We start from the raw sequence: 14,779 nt of genomic DNA on the forward strand, positions 1-14,779 counted from the left end.
ATAACAGTATGAGCTGCGTGTTTCACATAGAGGAAAAAGTTTGGGCTCTGGTTGTGATCTGTGTTTCCATCTATAATCTGATTGGTTTGATAGTGGTTTTATCTTTTGCCATGTTGTTCACTGTCAAATTAAATTTGTATGTTTTTGTTATTTTCTTGTCTGCATAAGTTTTAGTAAACAATTTGTGTTTTCTGCAATGTTGGTAAGGTTACTAGTAGTAAATCTAGATGGTATTTTATACTGAAAAAGTTAAGCTTTGCAACACTTTCTTTTGTGGTGTAAGATAAATTATATAGACAAACTTGGTTTTAATTAAAATAATTATTTTAACCTAGTTAGGTCCTCTTATTATAGTAATAAGGAACAACCTTCAATATTATCAATCAATGCAGTTCATGCATATTTTTTATTCATACACTGAAATTGTACAAAGTATACACCCTCTTATATATGCTAATTTTTGAAAATGTAATAAAATATTTATTTTACCCACTTCATAATATTTGATTTTTCAAATGGAAAATGCTCAAAAAGTGAATAGGAAAGCAATATCAAACAGTTGAAGTATCAAAATTTTAAAAATATCTTAGAATAATTAACTAGTAGGCTATTCAAATTGCCTGACATTAAGTTTAATGTTTCTGGCCTTCAGTGTGAGTTGAAGCATTATGATTGGTGCTGCCTTGTACTGATGGCAATGGATAGAAAACAACTCCCAAGACAGAAATTAACTTATTAGTATTTTGGCTGCAATATAATAATAATCCAACACCCGAATGCTTGATAATATTGAATCATGATGAGAACAATATAAATACTGTCAGACATGATTTCCCTGTTAAGAAACTGTAAGTACTACGCTGCTCAAACTTAGTAGCCTATAAACAAAGTTGTATTATTTTCCATAATCTAAATTGTGTATATTTCTTTGTCATATAATAATATAACCTCACTCTAATACAAGTTAAACATTTTAAATTTAATTCAGTTTGACATTATTGGTCCAAATTAATTCAAAGTTAAATGGTAATTGTCACATTAACGGCCGGAGCGCCAAAATTCGAGTTTCGCTTTATTAACTTATTGGAATCGTCCTACAGAACAAAACAATATAAGGTTTGACGGGGTGGAAAAGAGAAATAACGAAGTATTAGAACATAAAAAATGGAACAACTGTTCAAGCGCGGAGCAATATTTCCATGTTCTACATCCACATCTGGCATCACGTGACCATTTGTGACCATGATTCAACCTCGTGATGACGTCATCAGATGCGGCGCCATGTTTGCAAACGTAAATGAAAAATAATACTGAAATTAGCAAAATTTTGATCCAAATGAACAATGTTTTTCTTAAATTTCGAGCTACAAATTAATTAGTTGTTATCGAGTTGAGAGGAGTGCCTCCGGCCACGAAAGAATGAAACAAAAGAAAAACATCCCTCGAGATAGTACCTATCAGTAAAATATCAAATTCTAGAGGGGCTGATCAGAAATATAAATTGAATTGTAATGGAAAGGCAATTATGTACTGTGTAAAAAACCTAATAAATCATGAATACCCCTAATATGAATACGCATATAAATGGACATTAATAGAGAACACTTACCATTGAAGAATGTACAGAAACTAAATAATCTTGTTTCGGTCGAAACGTAAACTCTTAACATGCCCGACAAAACACTCCGACACACCTATTCACTATGATTGGTCGAACTAGTGGATGGTAGATCCATGATCGTCATGCACTCACTCGATCCAAACTACAGTACACGATATCTAGTGAAGCACTGACTTCTGCCCCAGAGCGTTCAGATAACAGATACGCTATCAGTCCCAGCCGCAGATAATATTTACGACGCACCAGTTCACTACGATTGGTCGAACTAGTGGATGGTTGATCCATGATTGTCACGCACTCACTTGATCCAACCTACAGTACACGTTATCTCTGATTTCTGCCCCAGAGCGCTCAGATAACAGATACATTATCAGTCCCACCCGCATATAATATTTACAGATATCCAGACACAGCACACAAACAGAACATTAAAACATTAAGAACTTAACTATTTAGGTCTATACCCTCTAAAATCATGTTATTTGTCATTTGCACCACCTAAAACCATATATATTTTTTGTTCAGGAGGATGAGCGAGCAGAATACGTTGATAACGTGAAATTCGTAATTTGCCAGGTCGGCCTTTAATCTTATAATTTCCAGTTAAATTATGTGTATGGTATTTAAGCAAAGGCCGCTAGAGACAGGAACTACTGATTTTACTGTGGTAACAAGTTAGTGTACAAAAATTTAACTAACTCACTACAATGTAACATCAGACTGATAAAATTATAAATGGGTTAATTCAAATTTTTACCACAACAGAATTATGTGGTACAACAAAGTCGTTATCTACTCGTAACAATTTTAGTTTCCTCGGTAACCAGTAACAGCTGAGACGTTTTTGTGCAAGCAATGAGGCTAATAATGGCAAACACTATGGAATGTTAATTTCCGATAGAAGTAAGTTTAGATTAGTTATTGTAAATATGTTACTAGTAATACTGTAGTTAAACATAACCTTTATAAGTGCTCACATGAAATGAGCTTCAATTTCAGGTATTATCTTATTTTTCTTATTTGACCAAAGCCGCACCAATGGCCAGGGGCATTTCTGATCGGTATTTTACCCACCTCAGATTACGTTTCATATGGTCCAACTTCTCTAACCCTCAGATCAAGTGAGTACTTGAAAAGGCTATGTTTAACTTTGGTGTTACTAGTAACATATTTACAACAACCTAATCTAAACCTACTTATATCGCATATTAACATTCCATACTGTAATATTGTTATTCCTAGCCTAATTGCTTGAACAAAATGGCCTCGGCTGTTACTGGTTACCGGTTAACCTAAAATCAGAAAATCGTAACGAGAACACCAAATCGTTCAGCCCAGCTGTTACTGAAATAACAGTATCCCAGTAATAGGTTACCACTGAATTACCTGTTACCGAAACTAATACTGCCCATCTATAATGGTAACATATACAATGGTTATGTACATGTTTTATTTGTGTCAGACACGTTTATCCCTCAAAATAGTAAAAAGAGTAAATGTTATACTGTTTTATTTCTTATATTTATAAATACACATTATTAGCCTTGATTGTTTTTTACTTCATTAAAAAACACCATATCATTATTACTTTTTATACCTAATTTGAAATACCTATAATGTAATTTGTTTTAAGTAGTTATATAAAGTATACTCATGAATATTGATTCGATATTATCACTCATTCGAGAGTTGGACGCCTATTATACTGCAGCCACAGATCAATATTTTAGAACGTCTGATTGTGAATACCTGAAAGACTTAAAAGGTATTAAATCTTAGGTCTACTTATTCATAATTTTTTAGGTAACAAATCTAAAATTTCAGATATAGTAGGCCATTCATTTTTTATGCAGAAACAAAATTAATTTAGCATAAGTGGCTGCATTATAGCAGTGGCCACCACCAGAATTGAATTTGGGTAGGCGTACCAAATTATTGATTAGAAATACCTAACCTATCGAATACAAAAACATTCTAAGTATAGTTACTTTAATCATTGCCAGCATTTTTTGATGTGTTGAATAAAAATATTGTGTCACAATAATTCAAATAAAGTAAGATAGTTTGTATAGTTATTGAGTACTAAAAATTGAGATATCCCATTGAAACTTGGAATTAAGATGTATTACAAAACTTTCTGTACTGTCTGTAAGTTTGAAATCAGTTGGACATTATTTAGTGCTTTTTTATGTGTAAAAAGTCCATTTAACTTGTTCACTCAGGTCACAAGTGGATTGACAGATGGCACACTATTTCTATTATCTGTTACAGCTGACTGTAAAATGTCCTGATATTGCTCTAGAGGGAGCCAGTAATTATGATTGGTTATGTGAGCATGATAGCTATTTGTAACCCATTAACAATTATTAAAGAAAATTGTGTCTATAATTTGAAAACCTATCTTTGTTCATGAAATATTATTCTGCAGTGTTATCTAGTTATCATTGTATTATTGCCACACACAATATCAATAATTTGATTTTAACAGTATCACTATTAATTCAATATGAAGTTGTAACTTCCTCAATGAAATAGGATATACAGTCAGATGCACTTAATTTGTCTATGTAAAGGTAAAGAATACAGTTATACATTCCGTGCCTGCTTCATTGAGATTATAATCATACTGTGGTTTTATTGTACACAGTGAGCACATGACATGCAAAATATAGTTACACAAGGTATATATTTGCCTCAAAATAGATACATACTTTTCACAAAAAAGAAAAAAAGTACACTTTTTGATCCGAGAGTATAAAAACACAGATAAAGATCTGAAGTAGACAAGTTAATTAGGTCTACAAATTAGCCATGTACTATCAACTGTTTAAAAAACAAATGTCTCTGTAATAAATTTTAATTTCATTGTTATTGTTAATTTATAAAATATGTTGGCATTAGACCTATATAACCATCATTCATGTAAATAAAGGTTTGTTTGTGTAATAAATTAAAAAGAAATAAAATATATTTACATGTGTAAATACGTTCAATAGTTGTCCTTAACAAAAATGGTATTGTAAGTAGTTTTCTGTATTAGGAAACACATACAGTAATTTTTCGGGGCACAGAACTAATTGCGAAAGATTGGACAGCTCCAAGAAGTATAGAATGGGTAAGTGGGGTCTGGTTCGTGAAACGGTCAAAACATTTTACAGCTTTCAATAAAAATACTTTCTATATGTGGTGTTGAGTGCATATCAACCTTTCCGCGTCGTGGAGTCTCCTCATGAGAGCCATGGCACAGTTTTTGACTACACTTTTCGCTTCTGTAGAGGTAATCACAACAACTAGGCCGTTATGAGCAGTGCGTTTTCGGAACTCACGCAAACTCAATACGACATAATTAGGAAGGAGGAAGATAGTTGTCTCTTATCTTAAGCATACCGGTAATTTATTCTAACATGTAATCCAAATAAACGCAACTCTCTCTCTCTCTATATATATATTTTTTAAAATATCTATATATATAGAAATAAAGTCTTTGTACGTGTTATATGCCCGTTAAGCCTTTACAAGTCTTATTATAAATTAATAGTTTTAAATTCTGATAATGTTAAAGAAGCAGAATGAAAGCTATAAAATATAACCTTTTTACTATTTATATTACTAAACAATAACAATGTTATTAATCTGAACACGTCCACCCTGTTAAAAACTAAGAAACACTCAATGTAACCAAAGAACAATATCACTGTTACAACAAAATTGTAATTATAGAACAAATCAACAATACTCCAAATCAACCTGACACCACCACCATGAGAATAAGTGGGTTAGGTCGTGTGAATTCCAACTTCCCGTACTGTCTTATACGTTTACAAAAATAAAGAATTTTCATATTGACAAAATAAAAATTCGTTAGGATTCCAAATTACAATGTAATTCTAAACCACATTTCTAAAAAAATATTTAAAATCATAATGAAAAATTCTTTATTTATACAGGCAAAATTAGGGTCTTATGGCTCTATTTGTCAACATATTACCATGCACTTTGTCTCAAGGGCCTTTTTCACATCCTGGAAGCATACAATGAGGCGGACCAGTCTGCGGTTTCAGCAGTTCTACAAACCGCTGAAAATAACCGATCCCTCCTGGGTAAATTAATCACCCTTGTTTAAACTACCAAAGATGACACACCGCTCCCTTGCTATTGCAGGACAGTCAAAGAGCAGGTATTCAGTACTCTGCTCCTGCTCTCACACATTCAACAGATTAGATCTTCCTGAAGAGACTCTGTGAAAATGCTTCCTCAGGTGACCATTAGCAGTAATGAAACCCATTACCCGAGAAGACACCGATATACTTATTGAAAGAAGGTCAGATGCCATCATAGGGGAAGGCGACTGTAGAACCGTTCTGCTTATTCTCAGACCCGGATATAGCATTCAACTTCTCTCATGTTCAGCGCGAACCGATTTAGAGACAGCTCCCAAGGATTCCCACCTAGAAATACTGAACGGTTGAGGTTCCATCATATTGGATGCTGAACCTAAGTTTGCCAGGGCATAAACTCTTTTGTTCCCAGGTATTCCCTCATGACCAGAAACTCAACAAACAGTCACATTGTTGATTCTGGCAAGGGAAGAAAGGACTTGATAGCAATTTCAGACAAATTTGGAGTTAAACACACAAGAGTCCAACGCCTTCAGTGCTGCCAGGCTATCTGTGAAAATGCTAATCGTCTTACTCCTATACCGCAGACGAAGATTCTCACGAGCATACTCCATAATGGCCGTGACTTCTGCCTGAAAAGATTGTGGGATAAGGACCACCAGCTTTCTACATGGTCTCACCACCACAATTTCAGCACCTGTGCCACTTTTTGTTTAGAGCAGTCTGTAAACCATTTAAGCTCCACTGGTGGAAGAGATTTCTTTCCGTCCGACAAATCCTCCCTAAAAGGTATAACAATCCTAAAGGGTTTGTTAAATTAAAATTGTGGCAACTCATCAGAGATCATGTACAGAGCATTCCCCTGAATCAGGATGCTAATTCTGCAGTGCTCTCTGCTACAGCCTGAGGCCGTTCAAAGTCCCGTCTGCTGACTACAGTAGGCACTCCTCCTGACCATAGCACGAATAACAATATTCAGGGGGGCGAGGTTTGAGTCTAGAGTTGCACCCGGCACACTTGGAAATGCCCCAGTGATAGCAAGGCAAGCCATCCTTTGGATGCCAGCCAGACCAGCTACCGCCATCTTGGCCTCCGTTTTTGGCTACAAGACAACAGTCCCAAACATTAGTGAAGATCTGACCACAGAGATATACAGCCAATAAACAAGCCTCGGCTTAAATCCTCAAGACCCATCTATCATACGTCTGGGTTGTATTAAAGACCATTTCCCTCTGGCAGTAACCTTTTCCAGATGGTGTCCCCAATTTAGGACCCTATCCCATCACATCATTTCCCCACCATGTTCAGAGCAGCATTTGTCAGTTCCGTGACTGTTGTGTTGAACTTGCCACTCACATGAATCACAATGTCACCTGTATTAGACAATGGTGGGTGGAAGTGTTTTTTTACATATTATAGTCTTGTACATATTCTATACGAGATAGCTTTATTAAATAATTGAATATTTTATGTAGCAATTGCAAATATAGTAGGTAAAAAATTACCAGTTTGAGTTTCTTCCTGAAAATGTAAGAAAATAATATTTCTTAAATGAACCTCATTACAATATTGTATATTTCTGTATTCATATTAAAGTTGTTTTCAATTCGGGTATTCCGTATATTCTGTAAAAGTAATATTTCAATAAAATATTTTTCTGTTTTAATTTCAAGGTTTCAGGTACAAGGTTTTGAAACCTGTAACAAAAAAGTAAAATTATTTTCATAGTTTGATATTCATGCAGTTTGATTCTCTGGTTCTTTAAAAGAAAAAACATATAGTATATATATATATATATAAATACATATATATAGTACATATATATATAAATATATATAAAAATACATATATATAGTACATATATATAAATACACACATATATATATATATATATAGTACATATTTATATATATATAAATACATACATATATATTATAGTACATATATATAAATACATATATACATATATATAGGTATATAGTATATATATATATATATAAATACATACATACATATATAGTACATATATATATATATATATATATAGTACATATATATAAATATATATAATAAATACATATATATAGTACATATATATATATAAATACATATATATAGTACATATATTATATATAAATACATATATATAGTACATATATATATATAAATACATATATATAGTACATATATATATATAAATACATATATATAGTACATACTCGCCTTTGGCTCGCTGGGGGCTACGCCCCCAGGCCCCCCGAAGTAAACACTTAAAATTCGGGGATAAGCGGAAATTCGGTGACTGGTTAAGTCCGGACATTAGGTAAATGACAAGGGAATTTAAAAATTGACCTTTATCATTGATTTTTTCCCGGATTCGTAAAAAACTTTTGACTTGAGGGCATTTTGCGGTTTAAACCGTTAGAGGTACGACAAAAAGTGACTGGACCTTTCTTGTCGGAAATTTAATTTTGTGTTTCGATTTTGTCGTCAGATTTTAGCTACGACTTTTGTTTAGCCAGGAATGAGCTCGGGAGAAAAGTCTGCACTGGTCAGCTATCGTGAATTGTTTAGTACAAACATAATAAAAACCGACCTTAAGGCAGTATTTTAAGTTGAACAGTTGGTTTAATATCATCAGGAGATTATCTAGTCAAGCCAGGAAATTCCCTGGGGGGGGTTAACACATCAGGGGTTTAATTTATTCAGGAGGTTATCTGGTCATACCAGGAAATCCCCGGGGGGGGGGGGGGTGTTCCCGGGGGTTAATTACACAGTTCGGCCTATTTTTTGAGGGTGTTGTGTCGTGAACATAATTAAAAAAACACTCTGTCCCTATCTACTATTGAAGCTTCACTAACGCTCAGCCAACTCCCGACGTGGAGGGGGGTTTTAGTCACTCGGTAACGTAGTAATACAAGGTCAATCTGGAAACCAGCACGAATCGCACTAATTATAGTTGCAAGATTTAAAACCCCTAAAATTTGACGACAAAGAATTTGCCTTTTAGAGCATTAACCAGGCTTACGGAAAGATAAACGACAAAAAGCTACTGGACCTTTTTTGTTGATTTCATAATATAAGCTAGTTTATGATAAAGTTTTACATTTAAGCTACGGCCAACGGTTCGGCCACTATCGAGCCCAAAATGTAAGTTTTTAAGTGAAATTTTCGACATAATCACGTTTTTAACGGCTAAACCATGGAAGATAGAGTAAAAAGTCATTGGAACTTTTGTGTACATCGCATTATTTTGTATTAAATTAAAATTTTTATTCTGGCCTAGAACTAAGATTTTGTCTGAAATAGAGCCCAGAAAACAAAATCTTGCGTTAAACTTAAAAAGTCGATACTTATAACGCGTAATGCGGCCAAACCGTTGATGATAGGGCAAAATGTTACTGAACCTTTTTTGTAGATCACGCAATTCTCTAAATCCCTTCAAAAATTTGTTTTGAGCTACGACCAACCGTTTAGACCGCTATCGAGCCCGAAAGGTAAATTTTTAGGCGAAAATTTCCAAATATTTTAATGTAATCGCGTTTTGCGGCCAAACCAATTGAGATAGAGCAAAAAGTCACTGGACCTTTTTTGTAGTTCACTTCATTCTTGATTATGAATTTTTCGTCAGATCGAAGCTAGCTCCGACGGTTTCGCCCGCTATCGGGCTCCAAAGGAAACCCTGCAAGGGCAAAAAAGGGGTATGTTCGCGAATTTTTTTGAGGGTTCAAAAGTAAAAATTTCCGTTTTCAGACTTTTCCCGTGTGGTTTGAAGACACAAGTGACGCGTGTGCAAAATTTTCACGTTTCCAGCACTTCTAGAACTATGTTAGAATTAGTATGATTATATGTCAGTGAGTTACACATGCGGCTGTATATATATATAAGGATATATATATCGTTTTATATAGAGGGTATGTAAAATGTCTGGATACACCTAAATATATTTGAAACAGTAGCAGATAAAATTTACAAACTTTATAGAATGCTATACAGCTATTTTAACTAATTTTTAGGCAATAACCATCACAAGATAAACCTTCATCTATGGAGGATGGCCTTTGGAGTGTGTGTTAGAAATTTTAAATGTATTCCTTGGTCAATATGCATATAATTTGGAGTAGTATATTTATTATTAGAACATAATGTTGCAAAACACACTTTAAAAGATTAATATTGATTATAAAAATAATGATTGTTAAAATCAGATAAAATTGAACCTTTAAACAATTGTATAGGATTAATGTTTAAGGAGTCACTGTTTAAAACAGAGCATTTTGTCTGCATACCAAAGTATACCATTTTCTAATAGAGTTGGATTCCTAAAATGCATCTATGGCATTTTTGGGAAAAGCTTTTATTTTGTACTTTGACCAAAAAGGCTAAGAACACAAGCTTATGAATTGTAATTCTCATAATATCTTACAATAATATTTGGTTTGGTTTATTAATAGATAACAATAGTACAGATAGTTTTTGTTATATTTGTAAACTTGTTTTCAGACGTCGTGACAAAAGATAAAATGCCTGAGTTGGATCCTCTGCTATGCTCCACTGCACATTATTACAAGTAAGTGCTTTGATACAATCAAAATAATGCACGTCACAGTAGATATAAATCAATTATAATTTTTCTATACTTGCCCTGTTTTTAAATGGCAAGCTCCACACTGGTAAGTATTCATGTATCGCTCACTCAGTGACAAGCTTCATTAATGACACCTATAAAATTAACCAGACCTTAAACCCTCCTTCAGTCTAACGACTCATTTTAATAAACCCAGAAAAGAATGATATACATGTGTTCTCAATGAACTCAACTATACCAATAGGGTATTAAAAAAAAAACTTAAGCGTGACTCTAGGAAGTTATAAACTGGTTGCATAGTTAGAGCTAGCCACAAAACTGTAGGAAGAGTAAAAAACTAACTATATTTTCAAGTATTATACCGAAGGGAATTTTGTTATTGTGAGAATGACACACTCAAAAGAACAGCTCTTTCCAAAGTTTTTCTTATTACAAGACAATACGTGTTCTTTAGATGTATAAAAGATTGGTTGCCTAGCAGCTGCATGTGTGTTTATCTAGAATGGAAAACGACTCAAATCTAGTTGTTTTTGCTCGTACTGTTTGGATATATTAGAACGAAACTAATATATTTTGAAACTAGAAGAATTGTAGTTTCAATGTAACAGTCTGTAGGTTATGTTTGCTTACGTTGGCATAAATAGGAAGTGCAACATTTGTTGTTATTACTATCATTATTATCATTTGTTAGCAAGGCTGAAAACGCTAATTGAAAAGATTCATAGTGTGTTTTTAATAAAAAGTAATATTTATTATTATAAAATTTTAGATATAACAAATATAAAACAATATTACATTGAATTACTCTTTATTCCAGTAAGAATAAAAATGTACGTGTATTATACAGTAAAAACTCGATGAACTGTCATCATTGAGACCGTGGTCGTGACAGTTGACCGAATAGTTGGATAACAGAAACATTGTATTATTCCTCCAAAACACATCAACCAATTATATTACAGACAGATATCACTACCACATTAATGTAATACATTTTGGAGTGAAAATAAATTAAACACAATTATAATAGCAAATAAAACTATTTATTACATGATAAAAACATCCGTCCAGTAGCTACGAATGTGGCAAATTAATATAGAGTAATATAAACTTATAGGTAAAATAGTTATGTAGCTTGGAAATAGTAAGTAATTTTCTTCCGTCTCTTTGATGCTAGAGCTTTGACCACAGCAATATTTTGAATTTTTCGGAGCAATAGTGTCTGCATTGCATTGGCCTATTCTTACTTAACTTTCAAACAATTATATATACTTGGACAGCATTGTTTCAGCCTTTGAGTGGCTCATTTAGGTTAAACATTCATCTGACATAATTAGGTGTTTCAATTAAGTTTTAAACTGGTTAGGATTTGTAATGTGTTTTGTGCTGTCAGGGAGCTTGTTGATCATACTGGCACCAACTCGTAACGGCAGTTACTAGAATGCTTGAGCAAACATTGTTCATGCGATAGTCCTAAGTCATTCAACAATCAATGTGCATTCTGAAGAGCTTTGTAGAATAAGTTTCCTCTAGGAGGGCATCTACCACAATCACTAGTTTGGATGCATATTTTGTCTATTGCAGAAGGCAAAAACTGATAACATTGGGTTTTGTTTGATTAGTGTTGATGTTAATTTCTGAGAAATATGAGAATGCATGAGTACAGTTCTATAACAAATTTTACTTCCCAATTTTTAATAGAATTTGATTTAAAACAAAGAGTCATGTCATCGGCATATATTGGATCACTTCCCCATTCAGAATAAGTGAACTCAAATTGTTGACATAAATTAAGAATAGTATAGGCCCAAGAATTAATCTCTGACAAACTCCTTGGAACATTTTACTTTTACTAGACATGACGTTCCATATTTGCACACAATAGAATGTCTTGGAGGTAGGGCTAAGCTAATTACGTGTCAGACCACGCACGCCATACACCTCTAATTGGTGCAACAGTATATAATGATGCACATCATCAAAGGCTTTAGAGAGATCAAGAAATATGCTGAGCAATGTGTTAGTTATATTATATATTAGTTTACATTTATATAGGACAGAAGTACTGTTGCAATGTTTTATGAAAGATTGTTTGCTAAAACCCTCAATACAAAGAATAAAACTTAAATTCCAATAAATCTAATGGTTTTACAAAATAAAAAATGACAAAATAACATTTATAGTCTTTTTGCAATAGACATATTATTTTATTGAATCCAATAAAGTTTGTTATTACTAAATATAATGTACTGTATAGATCACGTGCAGATGGTTTGTGGCGAAGGTTAAGTACAAGTCTGTTCCTGGTGATGGCACTTTGCCTCGTTACACTGATATTCACTCAGCGCCTCGCAACATCCTCATCCATCCATCTAACCATAGGAAGAACAATCCAGGTGTGTATTTCTGAGCTAATGCAGTTTCATTTTCAGCCTTTTATATTTTTGTTCTTTTTAAATATTAATTACCTACCATCAGTTCTACATGCATTACTTCTACTGGAGTATAAATGAAGGCTAATAACAAGAAAAAATTTAACCCTTCCCACATGGCAAACGGATATATCCGTTAGGCCTAATCTTGACCGAAATGCGGTAAACGGATATATCCTTCAAAGTCTATTTTGTGTTATTTAATAAATGTAGTTGCCGTGGAATCCGCTAGAGTTTAAGGGAGTGTTGAATACTTGTTCCGAAAAGCAGATGTTACAGTTTGAACCTCATTGGCGCGTCGCAGTGGTGGGAGGGCGTGGCTTTGTCCCTCGTGGTGTGATTTAGCCTCAGTCTGCGGCGAACCAATACGCGGTAAACGGATATATCCCGGCACGGCATATTTTAGTGTTTAACGCTGTTTTGCCATATTTCCTTATTTACTGTTCGTGTTCCTGTTGTATTTAGCATTATATTATCTTTTTATTTCATTGTTATTACTTTATTTGTTGTGTCGTTATTGAAAATATTTTTAGAAATTAAAGTAAAAAGGTTGTTTTTTCAATTTTTTGTAAAATTTGAAAATTTGTTAAAAAATATAGGGGTCTGATTATTTTGTGATACTGTATTATTTTTTTTATTCCTAATAGCCACTACTAACTAAAAAAAATTAAAGTTAGTAAAATGTAACAAAAAAAATTAAAGTTAATTACGCGTTATGAGTAAAAATTGAAAGATAAATTCCGCGTGGGAAGGGTTAAAATGTTTCCAAGAGAAATAAAATGGCCTTACAAACTATTTGTGCAAATCTGAATAAAGGAAAAATATGGTACAATACCGTGTCAAAACAGTTCTAAATGGTGTAGGTCTCCACTATATGTTTCAGAATAACATTTCCATCATTAGGTAGTTAAAAAACGTGAAAGTGCCTCACATGAGGTTATCAAAGTTTAAAAAAAAAAACACAAGTAAATAGAGACTAATGACAAACTAACATTAAGACCTAGGCCTGCAGTGCACCCATTTAAATTATATATATATATATATATATTTATTTATTTATTTATTTTTTACACATTTTGTTACTCATATTATTATTATTTATATATTTTACAAACATTCCATAAAAGTTTCTTTTATTGAACGTGTAATCAACTACACAAAAAATCACAGAAACAAATCCTTTGTAATAACTAAGACAGAGTTTGTGTACTGGAGAGTAATCATTAGTGCCCTTCCAAATCAAATGATATTTAAATCTTGGCATTTGAAATTTGCTTATTTTTAATAGAATATAACAATAATACTTAAATTATAATTATACTTATTGTATTCAATTATTTTTTATAAAATCTGCATTAAAAGATCCTAAACTTTCTAGCTGCCAGTGTTAGCTCCTTTACTGGCACAACTTTTTCATCATTTCTATTTTTTATAGAACAGTCACATACAGTACTAGTGAAGTTTAAACAAGTGAATACTATTAGTTGAATATCTTAGAAAAGTTTCAAGGAATAACAGTATATAATCTTTATTGTATTTTCAATTGTCTAGAAACTTTTAAGTTAAAAAAATCCTTGATCAAGATGTATCAACAGTTTTATAAACTTTTATCTTTCTCTATCGAAAACATATGAAATGTTTTTATGAATTTCCAAGTTTACCAAAGAAGTAAGATTTTGTACTAATACAAAACTTATTGGTCAAGTGTAATATCTTAGTTATTTTCTGTACCATTTTTAAAAATTTTGCCTAAAATTTATCAACACACTTTTGTTAGCCTTTTTTAGCATTTTGCAAAACTTTATTCTTTTAACTACTATAATTAAGTACAGTCAGAAATAGTGGCATTAATATAGAAGTTACAGTAAATTGGAGTATGTAAATATTACTCTTTTTATAAATAAAACTTTGTTAAGTAAGACATTAAAAATTGTAAAATTTTCTTTAATTAATAAAGTTCTTAATATGTCTAGCTTTTATATATGTAAGTTGAATGTTTAAAGGTAAGTGTACTCTTACT

At 32.7% G+C, this 14,779-nt stretch overlaps 1 protein-coding gene across 1 annotated transcript in view; it reads left to right on the top strand.

Moving 5' to 3' along the window:
* Window positions 1-62: 62 nt before the first annotated feature.
* LOC124360567 (carbohydrate sulfotransferase 5-like) overlaps window positions 63-14,779 on the top strand; it is a 30,585-nt gene continuing 15,868 nt past the window's right edge. The window contains exons 1-3 of the mRNA XM_046814292.1: window positions 63-202; window positions 10,243-10,309; window positions 12,585-12,723. Of these exons, the coding sequence (XP_046670248.1) occupies window positions 10,263-10,309; window positions 12,585-12,723 (186 nt within the window). The 5' untranslated portion in view covers window positions 63-202; window positions 10,243-10,262. The remainder of the gene's footprint in view (window positions 203-10,242; window positions 10,310-12,584; window positions 12,724-14,779) is intronic.

This window comes from Homalodisca vitripennis, chromosome 4, assembly GCF_021130785.1.
Source record: "Homalodisca vitripennis isolate AUS2020 chromosome 4, UT_GWSS_2.1, whole genome shotgun sequence".
Taxonomy (NCBI): Eukaryota; Metazoa; Arthropoda; class Insecta; order Hemiptera; family Cicadellidae; genus Homalodisca; species Homalodisca vitripennis.